Raw genomic sequence first — 22,162 nt, forward strand, 5'->3', positions numbered from 1 at the left:
TTCTGGGAGGGGGCCAACTGCTGTCACCCTTCCTGTACATCAACCCCAGCCAGGAGGCGCAAGGTGACGTCTTCTCTTCCCTCTCCCGCCCTCAGCACCAGCCCTGCGAGGTCTGCGCCCAGACAGGAGCCCAGACAACGTGCACACGAAGGATGGTTTATTCGTCACTGGCTAGAGAGCAAGCAGACAGGCAGAGTAAAAAGATCTGTTAAAAAGTGAGTGTGAAGAGGCGCAGGCTTGAGCTGTGGGACGGGAGGGGAAGGGCAGTGCCGGCGAGATGTTGCTCCATGGCCCAGCCCTGCCTCCCGGGCCAGGCTCCCCTCTGCTCCAGTTCATCCAGAGGGGACAGCACCCGGTCCCCGAGGCCTGCCACACACCTGCCTGCCTTCCCCCTTTGCTGCTTTTGGCAACTAAAAGGCAGGTGCTCTCTTGCCAAGGGTGCACCCTGGGCTTCCTCAGGCCGTCGGCGCTGACCCCCATCCGGGCTGAGGCGAGTGCAGCTGCTGCAGCCAGCCCCTCCCTCCTGAGCGGAGCTGGGAGGGCTGGGGTGCTCCGGGGATGCAGGCAGGGCTGGGGGCTCCAGAACCAGGTCAGAAGCAGGGCTGAGGGAGGGGCTGGGGTCATTCAGCCTCTGGGGCCCCCTCCCAGCTGGGTGACCGGGGGCAAGGACAGGATGGGGTTAGTCTCCCCACCCTGAGCAGCTGGGTCACCAACAGACAAGACAAGTGGCAGGGCTGCACTGGTCCTCTCCTGCCCAGGCCAGAATGGGCAGGGGCCTGGGAGGGGGCCTGTTTAGCTGAGCAGTTCCAAGTAGGTGACAGGGACCTTGCCCTTCTTGTTGCCTCTCTCGCCAATGAGCCAGTCAGGGTCCATGCCAGGCAGGCTGTAGACAGTGATCAGCTGAGGAGGAGGGTGGTGGGGGGAGGTCATGCCCTGGCCAGGGCAGAACTAGCCCCAGGACTAGGTGTGGACAGAGCTTCGATTTCCCTGATACATGGCACCTACACACCTCCAGAGGCGGGCGCTCACCTCCTCATCTGCGCTACCAACATGGCAGACTAGAGGTTACTTCCTCGGAGCTGGAGCTGCCTCCACGTACCCCCCTGGGCCTAGCTCTACCCTCAGGGCCCCTCAGAGACTTGAAGACACTGGTGTAAGTCTGCAAGCCCAATGCTCCCAGTTCCAGTTCCCTGGCGCTCCTAAGCCAGTCCTCTCCCACCATCCTGTGGCACCCAGGCCCACCTCATCAGCCAGCAGGGCCAGCTCACTGCTGTCAGCCGCCTCGTAGTCATAGAGCACCCGAGCCTTCCGCGTTCCACTGGCAGGTGGGGCCACCTCCTCCAGGCAGAGAGCGGCCTCCCCTGGAGGGCCCAGGCCGGCCACAGAGGGCCCCACAGGCATGGTGGCCGCGGTGGTGGTGGGCGAGGTGCTGCTGAGGGGCGGGGAGGTGGGCTCTGTGGTGCCCACGAAGGTGCCTGGAAATCTGGAGAGGACAGCGGGGGGCACATCTCAGCAGCCAGGAGCCATATCCCCATGGGAGTCCCACGTGCCCCACAAAACTCCAGCTGAGCCCACTGCCACAGAGGCAAGGAGACCCCCAACTACTCACATGGCTCCCTGGGAGCTGGCAGCATGAAGGGCGGAGTCAAAGAAAGGGAAAAGTGAGCTCTCCCGCCGCGCCCCCCTCCCCGCCCACACACTTGGAGAAGCCCCTCTCAAAGCTCTCCAAGGCCAGCCACTTCACTGTCATCCTGATGGGGTGCCTGGGCCCAGTCGGCAGCCCTCTGACCCACCCTGTGTGTCATGGGGCTTTCTGAGCTCGGGGAGAAGGTTCCTGCCCGGGGCAGGTCAGGCTGCTCATTGAGTCTGGGAGCCAGGGGACCCCAGTGGGCACCTGCCCAGCTGTTTCTGTAAGTCCAGCATGTGGCGGTAGCACTGTGCATAGTAGGTTGTCTGAGACTCGACGAACTCATGGAGGCAGCGAAGGTGGTTCACCTGCGGGGAAGAGGCCCTGCTGACGGGACGTGAGGTGTCTCAGGGCACGAAACCTCCACCTCTGCCCCGGCCTCTGCTAGACCCTCGCCCAGCGTCCCCACGTCTTCTGCCCCAGCTGCTTGCTCCTTGGGGGACGAGAGAGGCACCTGCCCTTTGGGACTTGCTCCATCAGGCTAAATTCCACCCTTCTGGCCCACAGGCTCAAGCAGTGTCCCGCTCTTCCCTGCCTGCTTCCGAGATCCAGGTTCACTCACTGCCTCATTATGGACCAGTCTAGTGGGTATGTGAGGGCAGGCAGAAGACGGTGGATGAGGGAAGGAGGAGGCAGGGGCAGGACTCACGTGAGTGCTACTGATGCCCTCCAGCAGGAGACGGGTCACTTCTGCCTGCCGGTCAAATTCTGTCTGGGCCACTCGGAGCTCCTGCTCAGCCTGGGAAGAGCGAAGTGTGAGAGTGTGTGTGAGTGAGGCTCGCCCCCAGCTGCCCTCCCATCTGCCTTCTCCCAGGCCGGCAGCCCGCCCAGGAGCGGGGTCCTCTGCCCTCACTGCCCTGGGGATGCAGACAAACAGCAGGGCGGCAGCAGTACACTTCCCACCCTGCCTTCAGGCCTGGAGCCCAGACCCCTGGAGGAGCTAGAGCCCCACTTGGACGCCCAGGGCCAGTTCCGCGATGAGCAGTCGCAAAGACAGACCCTTGGGGACTCTGCCATGGGTCACTCTTTTGCCCATCTGACATCACCACCCATCAAGGGGAAATCCAACCAACAATCGCCTCATAAGGGCTTACAGGTGTGCCTCGAGGCACTGAGGAGGGGAAGTGACACCCCCTCCAACGACCAGGGGCATGGGGCAGAGCCCAGAACCAGAACCAGACCTGACCCTGCGGCAGCAGGCGGGCCCGGACTCCACCCTCAAGGCCCGACTCACCTTGTCCACCTCATCATTCCAGAGCTGCGGAGACCACAACAGGACCGCTCAGCAGGGCAGGGAGGGAGGGGGGTACCAGTCAGCAGGGGAGGCAAAGGGGGGTGGCGGAACGCCAGAGCCCCCGCCCTGCCTCAGCTCACCAAGACCCCAACCTCTTCCCACCCATTCCCTTCCCAACTCCCTCCCCCAACCCGACCAGGAGCTGAGGCTGGGGTGAGGCCTGGTATGAGAGGGGACACTGACCACCACAGTCCAGTCCAACATGCCACATGCAGGGAGGGGGACAGCCAGCTGGGAAGTCCTGCTTGGGTTTCTCCTATAGTGTAAGCCCCCAGGCTTTGACTGGGGTCTCAAGGGAGACTGAGCATCCCACACCCAACCCTCACACTTGGCTAAGGCTGGTGGGCTGGGAGGCAGGACTGTGTGGCCCTGGGCCAGTCACTGAACCTTTCTGTCCTTCGGCAGAGAAAGGCAGCCTCGTGCCCGAGTCACACTGGGGTTCAAGGGCAAAAGAAATAAACAGGGCGGTCTCCACCCTCCAGGATATTGCTCCTTCCACTCGGACCAGGAAGGGGGACAGGACGTGTCATCCAGAGTCTAAAGAAGAAAGACCCCCTCCCCCCACCACAACTTAAGAGACCCACTTCTCCTGCCAACTGCAGGAAATGCACCCTGAGACGATAACCTGACACACGGACACAGGCCAGCCCTGCAGACAGAGGTGTCCCGTCACATGCCTCCCAACATGGGAAGCCACCTCCACATGGACAGAGGCAGGGGACCCGGCAATGGGGGCCTGGTGACTAAACTGTGGTTGACACCCCCGAGGGACGACGGCCCAGCCATTGAATGACTGCATGAATACACGCAGCAACATGCTTATGACAGAGGGGAGAAGAGCCAGAGGGTCTGTGCGGGAGGATGTCACCCATGGGGCGCATGGAGGCCAGAGAAAGAGGCAGAAAAAGGCAGAGCGGTGGTTGCGATGGGCATGATGGGATAGATGTGATTTGCCTACTTCCCAAACTAAATAGTAAATACCAAATATCTCAACAAAGCTGTAGGAAAAAGAGATAGCAAGGCATTCAAAGTCTTCACGACCCAGCCCTGCCCAGCTCCTGCCCCACGACTGCCCCGGCCCCCACCCTGCCCCGCACATTCAGCTCCAGTCCCTCAGGACACGCCCCACTCTTCAACCTCTGGGCCTTGGCACCAGCTGCTGCTTCCACCCGCCATGCCCCCCCTCTCCCTGCTCATTCTCAAGGCCTCCTGGCGCTCCCACGACACCTCGCAGATGTGCCACGAAGGCAGCTGGATGAACAGTGTTGTCCTCGCCACCTGCCTTTAGGGGTCTGTGAACGTGTGGAAGGCCAGGCCCAGGCTTCCTCTCTCCTCGGGGCAGTGCAGGGCCTGGCAGTCGTGATGGTGAGTGGGGCTGGGCAGGAGTGTCTGCTTTCAGAGGGGTCAGGGTTGTGGATGGGGCGGGCAGACTCTCAGGTCCCCTGGGGATGGGACAGCTGCCATCCTAAGTTTACCATGCTGTTCAGCACAGCTGGTCAGTCTCCACCTTCAGCATTTTGTAGGGAGAAGCGAGGCCAGCAACCTGGTCACGGGGCACAGGGGAGAGGCAGGGGACAGAGGTGGGCTGCTGCCTTCCTCCAGCCTCTCGGGACTTGTCCGGCCAGGTGGGCAGAGCCCTGCCTTACCCTCTGGTTCCTCTTTGCTGTGGGAGGGGGTCGGGGGAGAGCCCAGGGGTAGGATGGGGCGGGGGACGCTTACCGCGGAGGCGCTGGCCGAGAGAATGTAATTACGAGGTCTAGTCTCCTGAAAGTCAGGCACCGTCTGGCGGGGAACAGAGTTCATGGGGAGAGGGGGGGTCATGTGGGGCCGGGGCTGAGGCTGGGGCCAGGAGGCTGCCCCAGAGTCTCCCACAGGGAGATGCCAGGAGCCCCGGCCCCAGGGACGGAGGCTACAGACAAATACAATATGGACCCCCTTCTCCCCGTGCCGACCACCTGGAAAGGAGGCAGGCTTAGGGACTTGGAGAGTTGAGACAAAGACCAAGTGGGCAGACACACGGGTGCCCGGGAGAGCAGATGCGATGAGGAGACAGCCCGCAGCTGCTGTCACAGCACTTGCCTCCGGGCACAGATGGGCCAGCCCCTGGCCCAGGGGTCTCGCTCAGATGCCCCAGTTAGACCCACAGTCCTCCAAACAAAGCCCTCCCGGCGCCCCCCCGCCCAGCTTTCTCCATCCCAGAATCTGCGCACAGCACATCTCTCACTCCTGCAGCAAGGACCAGGCCCCTCCCCCACAATGAGGGTGGACAGATGGATGCATGGATGGACAGAGTGACAGGCTGTCAACATTTGCAAAGAGCTGACTCACAGGCTCCAACGCCCAGTGTCCCCCAGACCAGAGGCCACACATGGTGGAAGCTCTGATGGGGAGACCAGCTGCTTGCAAAACGCCCGAGGACGTGCCCAGGGCCGCCACAGCACTGTGGCCCGAGGCCGCGATGGGCGAACCGAAGCAGCACGGCACGCGGGACAGGTATACTCACATCTCCCTCACACTGAGCAAGTTACCCAAAGCAGAACGGGAAGGAACAAAAACAGAGAGTTAGTGAGTCCACAGCGCAGGCGGGAGCAGGCCCCCCAGGCCCTAGCGGGAGGGGACACTGGCTGGACAGGCGAATGGACACATACGGCCCCACCCTCTGGAAGGAGTCCTGATCTGTGTATGTGTGTGAGTTTAGAGGGGTAAGGATGAGGAGCAAACTGCTGGGTTTGAGTTCCCTGGGATGCTGTACCTGGGCTGCCCAGGTCCTAGCTGTGGAGAGGGTGTCCTGGCCTAATCCAAAGGCTTGAGGTTGTCCGGGCCAATCAACTGGAGAAAAGGTTGTGCCATTCCAGTGACTAAGGAAAGGCTCCCCTGGCCGGGCTGATAGAGGAAGAATTTGTTCTGGCCAAGTTACTCCAGAGAGGTTGTCCAGCCCTGAGTGACAGGGAGACTGTCCTGTCCAGGTGACTTAGAGAGATCATCCCAATAGCCATAGGTCATCCTACCCAATCCCAACAAGACTCCAGTGGCTGAGCCCCTGCCTCCAGTATGGACCCCACACACCTGGATGAGCTGAGATCCTGCCCACGGCTCTTGCCAGAGGCAGTGCAGGCCCAGGCTCCATGGCCCCAGGTGGCCACACTGTGGGAGGGGAATGCAAGGAAGGTTTGGGGCTGGAACTCTCCAGGGCAGCTGGGAGCCTGGGCTGGGCCTTGCCTTCTCGGGCGAGAGCCTGGGAGGCAGTGGTGGTGGTATCCCTTGCGCATGCCCTGGACATAGGGATTCCCTCCCTCCTCAGGGTGTGAGGTGGCCTTTAGGCCCCATACACCCAAGGAGCCTGGCATGCCAAGAGTGTGCTCACCCTCAGGCCCAGCTCTCCCAATCCTGGCCTAGCCCTGGTCAACTTGTCCCATGCTGTGTCCCAGAGGCCCAGCCAGGCTGAACCAGCCTCAGTGGGCTGCGAGTGAAGGGGGGCCAAGGTGGCCCAGGCCCTACACTAGTCTCACGGGGCTACCTGGAAGGCCCCTCAGACATGCCCCTGAGCAGGCGGGCGGTCCAGCTCCAGGCTTGTCCACACCATCACAGGTGAGCCTGAGCATAGGACGCCCTGGGACCAGCGCTAGAGCAGCAGGTGGCAGAGTTAGTAAGGGGAGCCATGCCCGGGCAGAGCCGGGAACAGAGCCGAGCATCCAGGGAGGGCAGGGCAAGGGCATGCGAGAAACTCCAACTGGCTACCTGTCTGGGGAGGCTGTGGGGTGCCCTGAGCCCAGGTCAGGGCACTGCTGGTCGGCCCACCCCATAAATGTCTGCCCTGGCACCCAGAGCTCTGGGCTGCCAGGGTTCCCTTGGGGGTGGGGACAGAGAGGCGTGACCTGAAGTGGCCAGCCCAGACCAGCGTCCTGCAGCCAGGCCTCTCCAGGCAGGGACAGGGGAGAGGGGTCATGCCAAACACCAGGTCCCTTCACCCCTACCCCCCTGGCTCCAACCAGAGCTGGGAGGAGTGGGAGGCCGGCAGGGACACCTACCGTGGCTTTGGCTTCTGCGGCCTTGGCCTTCTTCAGCCGTGCTTTGCAGGCGTCCAAGTCCAGACGCCGGTTTTGAAGGAGCCGCCTCTCCTTCTGCAAGGTGGGGAACAGAAAGCAGTGAGACAGACCCTGGGCAGCCCTGGGGACCCTCAGCCATGGAAAGACTGGCCCACAGGGCCATTTGGTCAAGACAAGGAAACTGAGGCCCAGACAGGGGAAGTCATCCACTCGAGTCACTTGGTCCACAGAGCCACATCTGGGGAGACCCCAGCAGTGGGAGGTTCCTAGCATGAGAGGAGAACCTATGCTCAGCAGCTCTGAGGACAGGGTTGCCATGGTTACCAGAAAGTGGAGTGGTCCCAGGTCGCTCACCGAGATGGTCTTCCAGTCCCCTTCCAGGAAGTTGCGCAGGGGGGTGAGGAAGTTGATGGAGGCCGTGTGGATAAAATCCCTCTCTGCAGCTCCCAGGCGCTTCTCAGCTTCTGCCACCTTGACCAGGGTCTTCCCTGAGAAGAGAGGTGAAGGGTGAGGAAGAGGGTCAGGCTCCGGCTACCCTGACCCCCAGCGGGCAGAGGAAAGAGCATGTGCTGCTAGGAAGATGTGCTGAAGAGGCCAGAGCAAAGACAGTAAGTGCAGAATGGCTGCGCTGGAAAACTGTGGAGGCAACCTACACATCCATGCACTGGGGACTGACAAATAATTAGTGGGACATCCCAAAAATGAAACACAACACAGCCATTGAAAAGATTGGGGGGTGGTGGGACTTCTAGAACGACAGAGAAAGGATTAATAAATCCTTTCCCCAAAGAGGACTAATAAAACTGGACAGAATTGTCAGAAACAACCATTTCCAGACTCTGGGAACTGACCAAAAGCAAAGAACAGACTGAGAAGCATTTATTCGAGACCTGCTGGACCTTGGTAAGAACAACGGAGTCTACGGCTCTTTAGTCTGGGGGTGCTCCCATCTCCTCAGGCTCTGGGTGCTGCAGCTCTACCAGGGCGGGGCAAGCCTGAGGCTGGCAGCTCACTGCGGGAAGAGGGTGATTTGATGTGGGCTGGAACACAGAAAAACCCATGGGATGCTTTGAAAACAATAATGATCTCAATGGCAAATAATCCGGAAAGGCCAGTATCACGGCTAACCTGAAGTTGGAATGCTGGCTGGAACAAGCAACAGACCTGCTAGAAATTTAACAGGAGATCTGGGAGATGAGATAGTCATAGTGGGTCTTGATAAACTCCCAGGCATCTCCAGTGGTCTGGAAGGCTATGCACGTGTGGAGCACGCTCAGAAGGACTGGAGAGAACCCCCACTATCTACTCATTCTTGGCTGAGCGGGAGGCTGTGCATGCTGACAAAGTAAAAGCCGGGCAGACCTGTAAACTTCTTGAACTTTGAATGTGTTCCCCAGCCCACACACAAATTCGTAACTGAAGTCTTAATGGTGCAAGACATTAAGCACAACCTCTGACCAATCGTTGGCTGACCACTGACATATGCTGACCTAGGAGCAACCCCCAGGAAGCTAGGCTTAAAAAGAAAAAGAGTAATTCAAGAGGGAAAAAACAGCAGAGACACCAGTGGCTGCATACTGCCAGGGACACAGACTAAACAATTAGCTCAGGAAGTCTCTAAACAAACAGATGGCAATAATAACCCCCAGGGGGATCAGAATCCAGAGCTGCTATATTACGTAAAATGTCCAGATTTCAACAAAAAATTATGAGACATGCAAAGAAATAAGGAAGTATGGTTGATACACAGGGAAAAGAAGCAATCAACAGACACTGTCTCCAAGGAGGCCCAGATGTTACTGAGCAGACAGACTTCTAAGCACCTACTACAAATATGTTAAAATATGTAAAAAACAACGAATAGAAACCAAGTTTAAAGATTTAAAGGAAAGTATGATGATGACTCATCAAATAAAGAATATTAATAAAGTTATAAAAATTATAAAAAAGAAATGAAAATTCTAGAGTTGAAAAGTACAATAGTTGATAGGAAAAATTCATTAGAAGGGCTCAACAGTAGATTTGAGTTGGCAGAAGGAAAAATCAGCAGTTTTGAAGATAAATCAATAGAGAGTATCTAATCTGAAGAACAGAAAGAAAAATGAATGAATAATAATGAATATAGCAGGGCCGGCACAGTGGTTAAGTGTGCACATTCTGCTTCTGTGGCCTGGGGTTCACCAGTTCAGATCCTGGGTGCAGACATGGCACCACTTGGCAAGCCATGCTGTGGTAGGCGTCCCACATATAAAGTAAAGGAAGATGGGCACGATGTTAGCTCAGGGCCAGTCTTCCTCAGCAAAAAGAGGAGGATTGGTGGTGGATGTTAGCTCAGGGCTAGCCTTCCTCAAAAAAAAGGAAAAAAAGAATAGAGCTTCAGAGACCTGTGGGACACCATCAAACAAACCAACATATGAGTAATGGGAGTCCCAGAGGAAGAGGAGAGAAAGGGGCAGAAAAAATACTTGAAAAATAGCCCCAAATGTCCTGAATTTGATGAAAAACATTAATCTATAGGCAAGAAACTAAACAAACTCAAAACAGGATAAAGACAAAGAGATCCACAGCCATGACATCATAGTCAAACTGTTGAAAGACAAAGACAAAAAGTCTCAAAAATAGCAAGAGAAAAGCAACTTCTCACATATAAGCGAGCCACAATAAGATTAACAAACGACTTCTCATCAGAAACAATGGAGGTCAGATAGCAGTGAGATGGTATATTCAAAATGAGGAAAGGAAGATCTCTCATCCAAGAATTTTATATACAGCAAAACTGTCCTCCAAAAGTAAACAGAAAATAAAGACACTCCTAGATAAACAAAGATTGAAAGAATTCATTGCTAGCAGCCCTACCATAGGAGAGATACTTCAGGTTCAAAGGAAATTACACCAGATGGTAACTTGAATCCAGATAAAGAAATCAAGAGCTCCAGTAAAGGTATGTATATAGGCAAATCTAAAAGATAATATAAAATTTTTTTTCTTAACTGATTTAAAAGACAATTGAATAAAACAGTTATTATAAAACTATATTATTGAGCTTATAAGATACAGAGATGCCGGATGTATGACAATAACATCACAGAGGAATGGGGAGGGAATGGAGCTATAATGGAGCAAAGTTTCTATATTTTACTGGAATTAAGTTAGTATTACTTGAATCAGATTGTGAAAAGTTAAAATGCATATTGTAATTCATATTGTAAAACCACTAAAAAAATTTTAAAGTTGAAAGAAAGCAACAAAGAAATTAGAATGTTACACTAGAAAATACAGTATCTATTCAACACAAAAGAAGGCAGTAAGCAGGAACCAACAAAAATGACCTGAGACATACAGCAAACAGTAACAAAATGGCATATGCAAATTCAACCACATCACTAATTACATTAAATGTAAATGGATTAAACACACCAATCAAAAGGCAAATATTGTCAGACTGAATTTTTTTTTAAAGATCCAAACATATACTATCTGTAAGAGACACACTTTAGATTTAAAGGCATAAATAGGTTGAGAATAAAAGGATAAAAAAAGCATAGCATGCTAACAGTAACCATAAAAGAACAAGAGTAGCTTTATTACTATCAGATAAAATGGACTTTAAGATAAAAAGAAAAAGTTGCAAGAGACAAAGAGCAGTACTTTACAATGACAAAAAGAGTCAATTCATCAGGAAGATATACAGTTATAACCAGACAGACCTAACAACAGAACCCCAAAATATATGAAGCAAACACCGGCAGAATGAAGACAGAAACAGAAATTCAACAGAAATAATTAGAGACTGCAATCCACTAAAAAATGGAGAGAACAAGACAAAATCTGCAAGGATACAGAAAACTTGAACAACACTATCAACCGATTTGTCCTGACAACACTCTACCTGCAACAACATAATACACGATCTTCTCAAGTGAACGTGGAACCTTCTCCAGGAGAGACCATATACCAGGCCATAAACAAGTCTTAATACATTTAAAAGAATTAAAATCACACAGAGTATCTTCTCTGACCACAGTGAAATTAAATTAGAAATCAACAACAGAAGGAAAGTTGGAAAATCCACAAATATCTGGAAATTAACCACGCCCCTGCTGGTGGGGATGTAAAAATCACAGAAGCACTTAGGAACACAGTTTGGTAATTTCTCAAAAAGTTAAACATCAATTTACCATATGGCCCAGCCGATTCCGCTCCTAGGCGGATACCCAGGAGAAGGGCCAGCATACAGCCACATGAGGTGTGCATACAAACGTCTGTCTCATGATGAAGGGATAAAGAAAATGCAGTCTGTCCATACGATGGAATGCTATTCAGCAATAGAAAGGAATGGAATCCTAAAACGTGCCACAACGTGGATGTACCTCAGAGACATTATGCTGGGTCAAAGCAGCCAGATGCAAAGCAATATACTGTAGGATTCCATTTCTAGGAAATACTCAGAAAAGGCAAATTTACAGAGACAAAAGCACACTGGTGGTTGGCTGGGGGTGGGAGTGGGGACTGACTCTGAGTAGACACAAGGGACTTTTTACGGGTGATGGAAATGTTCTTTAAATTAGGTTGGGGGATGTTTGTACAATTCTGTAAATTGACTAAAATCCATTGAATTACACACTTAAAACAGATGCACCTTATAGTAAAACTTAAAAAATAAAAAATAAAGACTGAGGTGGCTCTGTGCGTGTATTGTGAACAGATATCTCTAAGGCAAGCCCAAGTGTAAAAACCAGGTTGCAGAATAGTACACGCAGGATGATCCCGTTAAAAAAGGCCCACAAACCAAACTGGTTAAGAGAGGCTTCCATTTTCTACTTTATTTTGATCTCCACTGACTGAAATTTTTACAAGTAGAATGAAGTCAGGTATTTGTGTAATTAAAAATAACAGGGGCCAGCCCAGTGGTGCAGCGGTTAAGTGCGCATGCTCTGCTTCGGCGGCCCAGGGTTCGCTGGTTCAGATCCCGGGTGCGGACATGGCACTGCTTGGCACGCCATGCTGTGGTAGGCGTCCCACGTATAAAGTAGAAGAAGATGGGCATGGATGTGAGCTCAGGGCCAGGCTTCCTCAGCAAAAAGAGGAGGATTGGCAGCAGATGTTAGCTCAGGGCTAATCTTCCTCAAAAAAAATAAAAAATAATAAATAAAAATAAAAATAAAAATAAAGAAAGGAAGGGAGAGAGAAAGGGAGAAAAACTAGAGGGCGAGAGACCTTGACCCCTGACCCCAGCTGTGGGGCCTGGCTCACCGTAGGGAGTGGTGGGCCCCAGCTCACTGGCCGCCTCCGCCATGTACTGAGCCAGCAGCTCCCCATTGGTGACCCTCGAGGGCACCTTCCTGTCCAGTTTCTCATACAGGAACTCCTCCACTCGGGCACCTGTGGGGAAACAGCAGTGAAAGCCACAGGGCTCTTTGGTACAAGCCTAAGGATGAAAGCCACGGTGACAGAAACAGACCCAGACCAGGGCCTGCCCACAGGAGTGCCCAGCCTGTGACTTTCAGAATATTCTCTTGCTGACACCCACTTTGACCCTGTGGAACCCCTCACTCTAGAGAGGAGGAAGTCACGGCTCAGAGACATGAAGTGCCTGCCTGAGGTCACACAGGTGGGGGTGACAGGCCAAAGTCAAAGCCTGCCCACTTCTCCCTCATTACAGTATGATTTATGGAGCACAACACACAGATGACCAATGCTCTGGCCCCGGCCCCAGAAAGCTCGCAGCCACTCAGCTGCTACACAGCAGACTTATAGGCAGATAAGCATCTTGAGCGCAGGCCACCCCTCTGTTCCCATATGTTCCCCGCAGTCGTGCTTCTCCGTGCTCACGGTGTGACTCTGGGCAAGCCCTCTTCTCTGAGTCTCGCTGCCCTCTCTCAAATGACCCGGCTTGTGTTCTTCCTGCCTCTCCTCCCAAGTGTTTTAGTTTCCAGGCATTTCTTCAACTCCTTTGTGCAAAACTTAGCACTCCCACTGCCCCAGAGGGTGCGTCTTGGAGCCCAGCACCGAGTCTGCTGTTTTCTTTAACTCAGACCCCCCACCGCAGCCTTCGGCCCCAAGCGTCTGACCCAAGTCCCGCCTGCCGCCCAGCCCCACCTGCCTGGCCTCCCACCCCTCACCCAGGGCCACCCCGCGTCCACTCACTGGGGTTGGGCTGCAGGAGCACTTCTGTCTGCCTCAGGATTTTCTCTGTCCAGTTCTTGGTGCTGTCTGCCCGGGCCAGAAGGTTTTCAAAGTTGGCATCAAGCTCAGTCTTCTCGGCCTGGCCGAATTTCTCCTCTGTGAACTGTGAAGGGAGGGCTCAGAAGGGAGAAGGGAGGACTCCCCCTGCCCCACCCACCTACCCCTCGCCCCCAGCTGGAACCCAGGCCCCAAGGTCAGGAAATTTGCTCTGTCCCTAATCTTCTCTGCAACCCTGATCAAGTTACAACCTGCTCTAAGCCTCAGTTTGCCTCTCTGTGACCCGGGTTTGGGGAGCATGGCTTCTTTTGGAAATCCAATGAAAACAATAGACTTGCTCCCCACAGAAATGCACATTTATACAAAATCTGGCATACAACTTGGAGGGGTAAGGAACCACAGGGAGCTCACCGCTGAGAGTCCTCTGAGCCTGACCCTGAAGGAAGTGCTCAGGGAACCAATGAGGCACAAGGAAAGGTCTGGGGTTATCAGGAGGCCCCATGGGGGGCTGGGAGCCACTGGGGATGGGGTGCCACGGGTGTGAGTGGGAGGAAACAGGTTCCAGAATCAGAGAGCCCTGATTCAAGTTTCAGTTCTGCTACTGATGAGCTGTGTGACTTTGGGCAAGTGGCTTTGCCTCTCTGAGCTTCAGCTTCCTGAGCTGAAAAATTGGAATAATAAGTAATAGCACCTCCCTTGTAGGTTGTGAGGATGAAAGAAGAAAGATGTGGGCAAGACATGAAGGCCGGGGTCTGGCAGAGAGTCAGTGTTCAACGTAAGATGCTGCTGCTGCTGTTAAGAGCTGATGGGGAGAGAGATGGCTGGGAAGGAAGGGGAGTGTGTGTGTGGCGGAGGGAGGACAGCCACATGGCTGGCCTCTGGTGGCCTGGTGTGATGGGCGGGGAACACCGCCAGCCCATCAGAACCAACTCTGGACACACCAGGGCCCAGAAAGCTCGGCAGCCCCACCCCAAGGTGAGGCGGGGACCAGGATGTTACATAGGTCCCCGATCAGAGCTGGAAGAAGCCATGTGGGCCACCTAGGAACAACCAGAAGCTGGCCCAAGTCCTGGCCCCTCGGGTCTGGAAGGCCTTCTCCAGCCAGGGGAAGGAGTCTGCTCAAGGTCACAGCCAAACAGCAAAAAGGAGAAGACCCGCAGGAGGAAGCTGGTAACAACAACAGATACTGCCGGGCGCACCTGTGGCCCAAGCCTGTGCTCAGTGCTTTCCCCCAAGGACCCACTGACTCCTCCAACAGCCCGCCAGGGCGGGGCGAGGCGGGTTTCCCATTTCACAGATGCCACTGAGGCCAAGCAAGGGGCAGACTGTGCTGGAGTCAGGGTCATCATGGGCTGGGGGTCTGGAGGCCCTTCCGAGACTACTTGGCAGTGATGAATCATCTAGAGGCTGGGGACAGGAGCAGAGGCAGCCGACAGGCTGCTGGTCAGGCCGCTCCTGCTTGGCGGCCATCAATTATGCAACAGGGCTTGGGTTTCTCCCTGGAGGGCGGGGCGGATGGGGGGCGGGTAGGGTTATAGCCTCAGCTCCCGACCTGGGTACCAGCCGCTCCCGGTCTCCTGGGAGCTCTCCTTACTCCTGCTGCCCTGCTGCCACTGCCTCCTCTTACTCCTCATACTCCCCAAACTGGAGCCTCCCAGAGCCAGGCCCTGAACAGGCTCACCTCACCAGCCCTTTGAGGGGGTGGCATTAGCCCCATTTTCCAGATGAAGAAATCAAGGCTCAGAGGGGCAAAGTCACCTCTCTAGTCCTCAGTTTTCCCCCCTGAAGAATGGGGATAGCAGGACCCAGCTCACGGAATATTTGGAAGGTGCTTAACTCCATGGCCAGCACACAGCACAGGCCTGATAAACGTTAGCTAGTGCTACCATCACCGATAAAAGGCCTCTCTCATAACCCTCCTCAGCTCTCAGGAGCTACCTAGAGACCTCTTTACCCCGACAGCACCAGTGCATGTCACCCTAAACGTGCACCCCAGCCTCTCCCGTCCTTATCAAGGCTAATGGCAGCGCTCCCCACGGAGCCACCTGACCACCCGTCCCTCACACACCACATCCACCCAGGTTCAACATCCTACCCGGCCTCCCTGACCTCTGGGGCATCCATCCCACGTCCACTGCTGCCTGCCTGGCTCGGATGATGACGATGCTGCCACCTCCCTGGCTTTATTTTCATCATTTCTAACACTACCATTACTGTTACTGCAATTACTACAAATGGTTAGTACTCTCACTTCTATGCCCACTCCCACCCCCACTGGCATCTTACCCACATATGCCTTGGTTTTCCGGCCTCGGTGCCCGTAGCTGGGCAGTTTCCCACCACCTGGACCAACTTCACAAACCCCTCCTGACTTTCAGGGTACAGTTCGGGGATGGAGAAGCCATCCCAGAATCACTCGTGCAAAAGGGATCCTGCCCTCCAGATTCTTATCCCAAGGCCAAGGGCTGGTTCCCGACCAGATGGGGGTGGGGTGAGGCTCTTAAAGGTGTGCCAGTTCTCGGAGGGGCTGGCGCTTCCCCAGCATGTCCTGGGACCTGGCAAGGTGGCACCTATGCAGAGGCGCTGCCCACGCATTGATAATAACCACCCCCCCAATCCTTCCTGGCTGATTTCTATCCCCTGGGCAGGCTGGCTTCAGGAGGGTCCCCTGAGTGTCCTCTCCTGCCCAGGTCACATTTCAGGCCCCTGTCTCCTCTGGCCTGCCACCCTGCCCCATCCCTGCCAAGGGGAAGGGCCCAGTGCTTCAGAAGCTGATGCCCGCAGAGTCCCAGGCTGCTCCCTGCAAGATGGCAGCAGCAGGGGGTGGGCGTGCAAAGCCAGAGAAAGCCTCTATTTATAAAGCTCCCGGCTCCCTCCTCCACACTGGAGGCTGGGGCCTGGGCACTGGCTCCCACTCCAGTATGGGCCACCCACTGGGCCTGCCCCCGTCAGGCCAGGCGAAGAGAGGCCACAGGCCCCAAACCTCCCCACGCCAAGAGGCTCTGCAGGCCCTGGCCAGGTCAGGTGCCAGGGCCCCACAGTAGCAGGAAACCGGCAGATCAGGTTCTTCCCAGATGTGGGAGATAGAGCGGTTGCCATACCAACACCTTCCAGATTCCCCACCTTCCAGATGGACTGGGGCTGGCCATGGGCTCTGGGGTCCTGGCATCTCCACTAGGGCTGGGGTCACCTGTGGGGCTTGGAACATCAAGCAGCAAATCCTCACTGGGGCGCTAATCCCCAAAGAGACACTGCACTTTCTAGTAAACATGGCCACATGGGCTTCCAAGAGGCTGTCTGCGGCCGAGCTCCTCTAGAGAGTCAACAACAACGCAAGGCGCAAACAGCAGGGCCTGTCCCCAGAGCACTGCGACGGCCAAGCCCCGAGTCTGCAGCCACCCTTGGTTACACCTGACTGGCAGAAGGGGACAGGAACGCTCCAAGAGAAGTGACTTGCCCAAGGTCACATGCTGCACAGGTGCAATATTAACCACATTAACACCAATCTGGGAGCCTGCCTTTAGTGAAGACGTTCATGCAGAGCGCCACGGAACCCTCACATCCATCCTGGGAGGGGGGACTGCTAATCCCATTTTTCAGATTGAAAAATTGAGGCCCAGACCGGAGGTCCCCAAGGTCACAGAGGGAGCATCCACGCCCATAGCTGACTCTAGGTCTTCACCATTACATTAAGCTGCCTCAGTTTCTCTCCTTGCCCCTAAATGGATAGGATTTGCTCCAATCCCAGCATCATAGGCCTGGACAGCTTCCCGAGGAGGACACCCAGCCAGGCCCCAGCCCTCTCTCCGCCCCCAAGAAATAAGAGGAAACAGGCCTCCCACCGAGCAGAAAGGAGATAACCCCGTCCCTCCAGGCTTCCTGCCTGACTATCCAAGCGTGTAAAAGGGACCGAGGCAAGCATAGTACCACCTTGGACAGCCCAATGCACAGGTGCGGAGACTGAGGCTCAGAGGAGGGGTCGGGGCGGTGCATGAGTCCTTGGGCCTGGGACTCAGGCATCCAACCGCCTGTCCGGGAGTCAAGAGTCACTGCTGGGCAAGGACAGGGAGGCAGGAGCCGCCTGGTGCCCTCGCTCCTCCCCAGTGGAGACCCACCGGGGCCTGCGGCAGGCACCAGGGCAGCGGGGGAACCCAGCCGGTGGAAAGGGTGGACACTGACACGTCCCCGCAGGGAACAGGGCCGAGGCCGGCTCAGCCCCCCGCGGCGTGCCACGGTGAGGGTGCGGCCAGGGGCCCGGCCGCCCCGGGCTCGCTCTCTCTTCTGGGCAGCGCAGGAGGAGGGATGTCGGGGGCTAGGGTGTCCCCGCAGCGGGGAAGGGGGTGCGGCCTCGAGGGGCTTCTCCTGCGCCCCCGGACTCTGCTGCAAGGCGCTCCCGGCCCGCCCCACATCCGGGCCCCGGGAGCCGGCGCGCGCGGCCCAGGGCGCCCGGCCTCACCTGCACGGCCCGGGTGAAGAAGATGCCCGCGTCCGACGCCAGCTTCTTCATGTTGAAGTCCATGGCGCGCTCACCGCCGGCCGCGCCCGGCCCCAGCGCAGCCTGGCAGACCCCGCCCGCCGCCGCCGCCGCCCGCCCGCACCCCGCCCACCTGCTGCCAGGCCGCCCGCCCGCAGCCGCCGCCACCGCCGCCGAGACGGCCGAACGCGCAGGGCGGGGCCTCCGGAGGGGGCGGGGCCTCGGGGCGGGGCGGGGCCTCGGGGCGGCCCGGCTCGCTGCTGCCCCCTGCGTCCGCCGCCCGGCCGGCCTCCTCCGTTCCTCACGCCGTGGCGCCTTGTTCGTGTGTGTCTCTTCATCCCTAGGACTAGGCCCTCTGTCTCCGTATTTCTCGGCCTCTTTTGCCCCGGGTCTCGCTGTGCCGCCCACCACCACCGCCTTGACCTCTCCAGCCCCGTCTCTTCTTCTGCCCCTGAACATGGTGACACTAAGGACAACTGAGCCGGGACCCAAATCTTCTACGGCTGGGGAACGGCTGTTTGTCCGCTGGAAGCCCTCTGGATCCCCATAGTTGGGGGAAGGTGTGCCGAGGGGTAACTGGGAGGGAGGAGAGGTTCTGCCCAGGTGGCGGATTGGGCTGCCCTCGGGGCATGGACGTGGAGGACCTTGAACCTGGCTCCTCACCGCCCCGGACAGGCAAGGGGATGGCTTGCACGTACATCCCTCCTCCCGTGGGACTTGGAAAGGGGCTTACAACCTGTCTCCACCTCTCCCTGCTCTTGACCTCTAGGCTTCATCTCTTAACCTGGTGGAGGGCTCTGTCCCTGAACTGGTTCCCTTTCCTCCCTGGCTCTGTCCCCTGGATACCTGGCTTTGTTGATCTCCCTACACTTACTCCAGTTCCCCATGACCCACCCCAGCCTCTCCTGCAGGGGAACCCTTGAGCCACCTGGGGGTTTGTTCAAAATCCAGACCTTGGTCCCACTCCCAGCCCTGATTCTCTCGGTGCAGATGGGGCCCAGGCAGCTGGAGTTTTGAAAAGCTTCCAGGTGATTTAAATGTGTGCCCCGGGTTCAGAACCACTGGTCTGTATTATTATCTCTATGGAGCCATCATCAACTCTCACGTCACGCACATACCTTCAGTTCGTCATCTGTATGTGTTTCTTTCTGTTCACTATGTGTTTCTATTCGTCTGTATTGATCTTTGACTTATTTACTGGTGTCTGATGTGGGGGACTGGAATTGGCCACGCCAAGATATGTCTCTTTGGCCTGAGGATTATTTGAGGCTGGTTGCTTTTGATAAACTGGGACAGGGAAGGAGGCTCTGAGGGGTGGAACTTGCTTGCCCTTTGTTAGGAGACATTTACATTGTAAAGGAAATCTCTATCTGTAAAGGTGCCTCCCTCTCTGTACCAGGAAGCAGAAAGGGGATGACCTTCTCTCTAGAAACTCTTAATCAATACCAAAGGCAAGGACTTAAATCTGCATCTTGTTTACTGTACTTGTGTGGTAATCTTAAGAGGGGACTTCAGCCATTTTGGCGAGTTGCTCAGCTTGCCTGCCCTCTCCCATGTATACATATTATAAAACTTTGTTTAATTTTCTCCTACCATTCTGTCTCATGTGAATTTAATTCATTCTCTGGCCAGAAGAACCCAGAGAGGGTAGAGGAAATGTCTTCCTCCCCTACGCTATCTATAGCTGACTATATCATTCATTTAGCCAGCATCCAGTCATATCCTGCAACAGCCTTGTCAATATAGTTATATGTTCGTTCGTTCATTAACTCACACTGAGCACTGTTAAAGAAAAAACTATTCACGATACTTATGAAAGACTGCAAAGAAGACTTTATTCAACAGAGACTAGTAAAGTGGGGGTTTTGCAGTAGGGGTGAGAAATCAGGCTCAACTCCAAATGCTTCAAGGACAAGTGGAGATTTACAGCTAAGGAGCCGGGTGGGGGTCGGTGATGGAAAATAAGTAAGAGGAAACATCAAGGCTAGCGGGCTTCTTGCTGAAGGCACGCCAGGGCAATAAGATAGTGAGGGTGGAGGATGAGAAATTTGATCAAATATGGAGGGTGACCAGATACCAAGGGTGGGGGATTCTTGCTAAACTGACTCAGCAGTGTTCTTGCTACAACCGTACTCCACAAGGACAGAAATGGAAGCCCAAGGTCAAGCCGGGTCAAGCAGAGGGCTCAGAGGAGCCTGACTCAGTTTGGTCAAGGAGAAAGTCTTTGCCAGCACCTACTATGTGCCAGGCACTGTTTCAGGCGCCAGGGAAGCAGTGGTGAACAAAACGGACCTCCCCTCTTGGACAAACAAATATATAGCATGTCAGGTAATGAGTCCTGGGAAGACAAACACAGCAGGGTAAAGAGGAGAGAGAGCGAGACAGTAGGTGCTAGTCATTGCTGATCTTACAGCTTCCCAATCCATATGTTTCATCCATTTATCTACTTTCCCCTTGGCTATTGCAGTTTTTCTCATAGCTGTGGCCAAAGTGTCCTGAGCCCATGCCAGGCTCAGCGCTGAGCACTTTTAAGTGAATAATCATCTGAGAGCCTCATAACAGCTCAGAAACCATCCTCCTTCTCATTTTAGGGTGAGGAAGCTGAGATTCAGAGAAGTTAAATTGATGAGGATTTTTAGGCTGCTTAATTTTAAAACAGTTTATGATGAGGATTTTTAGGCTGATTAATTTTAAAACTACGGATGAGAAGCAGGTTCTGAGGAGTGGAATTTGCTTGCCCCTTTGTTGGGGAACATTTACATTTCTAAGGGAAACCTCTGTCTGTAAAGGTGCCTCCCTCTTTGTGCCAGGAAGAAGGGGGATGGCCTTATCTCTAGAAATTCTTAATGCCAGAGGCAAGAATTTAAGTTGGTTACTGTCTGGCAACCTCATGTAACTGATTTAGGGTGGTGGCTTCTGGCCTTTACTTAATCCGATTTGGTTCTTATCTAAAAGTCGTGGGACCACCCAATGGCCAGACCCCACCTGCACTGATACCATTTTAACTTTTTCCCATGTTCTTTCCTTTGTCTTGGTAAAGAGATGACTCACATACCTATGCCTTAAATTTAGCCTTACTCTCCACTCATGTTTGCAGCAGCAGCGGCTCTGCCTGCCCATGGGTCCTGTCCCCATGCCAGCGGGGGCAGCAGAAGCGGCAGCAGCAGAAGCTCTGACTGCCCATGGGTCCTGTCCCCATGCTATTCTATTCTCTAAATAAAAGAGCACTACTGCCAGATCTTAAGAGTCTAAGAAATCTTTCTTTCGACTCCTCGGCTCACCGACCCCGCATCAAAATGATTTGCCCAAGGTCACAGGGGAGGAAGCAGCAGATTTAGCCCAGAATCCAGGCAGTGAGTCCAGCAGTGGAGATGCTCCCCTTTGCTCTGGCTCTCTCTTCCATGGCTCATTGGCTGCCACTCTCCCCTGTCTCTGCCACCTCGAGTCAAAGATGCCAGATTCTCTCTTGCCTCCGGGTCACAGCCCATGCTGCTCCTGGAACACTCCTCCCTCTCCTCTCTGCCCAGCTAATTGCTGCTCATCCTTAGGTCTCGGTTTGGACCGTCCTTTTCTTTCAGCAGTCTCACCTCCCCGTGGGAGCCCAGGTGTCCCCACATTCCTGGGTTTCCCCCATTAGAGCAATATCATGCAATTGTGATTAAGTATCTCAGTTACATGTATCTCGTCCACTACTGTGCTCCCATGCCCAGCCAAACTGCTGGCACACAGAAATATTAGTTATCGAATGAATGAAAGAATGTGACCTTACTGATAATTATATTTTAAAAACTTAGATGTGCCCAGCTTTTCGCAGTTTTGAAAGGGCTGCCACACCGTTTTCTTCCTATTCTCACCAAAGCCCTGCAACTCAGGCAAGGCAGGAATTGCATCCCCATTTCACAGAGGGGTAAGCTATAAACTCTGAAGAGCTGAAGTGGCAGAACTTGATTCCAACTCAGGTCGGTCTGATTCCAAACCCAGTGATTGGTGTCAGGCAGTTGGGCGGTCAGATTTGAGTCACTTCACTCCAGCTCTCAGGGACACAATGTCTGGTAGGGGAGACAAGGCACTTTTGCGAACGCCTCCAGAAGAAGATGGAGAGTGGCAAGGCTTTAAGAGGATGCTGTGGGTATTTGAAAATGGGCGCTTGAAGAGCGGGAAGGACTTGTCCGTGTGGGGAGCAGTAGGCATCGAGGAGCCAAATAAGAGGGCGCAGAGCGCCGCCACCTCCTTCCGCAAAGCCCCTTCCAAACCCAGTTGCTCTGTCTCAGTCCGTTTAAGATTAGCTGCCCTGCCTCACTCAGCCGCCCGTGTCAATCTAATCCCGATGGCCAATCATAGGAGAGAAAATAGCACTTCCGCGCCTCAACCGCACTTAGGGGGCGGGGCAGAGAGCGCCGAGAGGCGACACCAGATTGGTCATGTGACCCACCCCATTGGTCCGAGGCAGGAGCAGCGCGGGGCGGTTCGGCGACGCT

General features: G+C 54.8%; 1 protein-coding gene across 9 annotated transcripts; it reads right to left on the bottom strand.

The window, feature by feature from the left end:
* Positions 1-140: 140 nt before the first annotated feature.
* SH3GLB2 (SH3 domain containing GRB2 like, endophilin B2) lies at positions 141-17,863 on the bottom strand. 9 transcript variants are annotated; one of them, XR_011432606.1, is made up of 12 exons: positions 17,667-17,824; positions 13,175-13,316; positions 12,281-12,409; positions 7,382-7,515; positions 7,010-7,102; positions 4,701-4,763; positions 2,922-2,945; positions 2,337-2,426; positions 1,895-1,995; positions 1,243-1,483; positions 630-900; positions 141-516 (listed from the first exon to the last, which is right to left on the bottom strand). XR_011432606.1 is itself a non-coding variant. In XM_023629092.2 (12 exons), exons 1-12 carry the CDS (start codon positions 17,727-17,729, stop codon positions 793-795), a joined length of 1,203 nt encoding a protein of 400 aa, XP_023484860.1. In that variant the 5' UTR covers positions 17,730-17,824; the 3' UTR covers positions 141-792. The 9 variants fall into 9 exon arrangements, 6 of the variants coding, with proteins under 6 accessions (XP_023484860.1, XP_070107675.1, XP_023484861.1 ...); XR_011432605.1 differs by lacking the exon at positions 4,701-4,763 and adding an exon at positions 6,048-6,125; XM_023629092.2 differs by adding an exon at positions 1,610-1,624 and having other exon boundaries at positions 141-900.
* Between the last annotated feature and the right edge of the window lie 4,299 nt (positions 17,864-22,162).

The sequence above is a fragment of the Equus caballus genome, chromosome 25, assembly GCF_041296265.1.
Source record: "Equus caballus isolate H_3958 breed thoroughbred chromosome 25, TB-T2T, whole genome shotgun sequence".
NCBI lineage: Eukaryota > Metazoa > Chordata > Mammalia > Perissodactyla > Equidae > Equus > Equus caballus.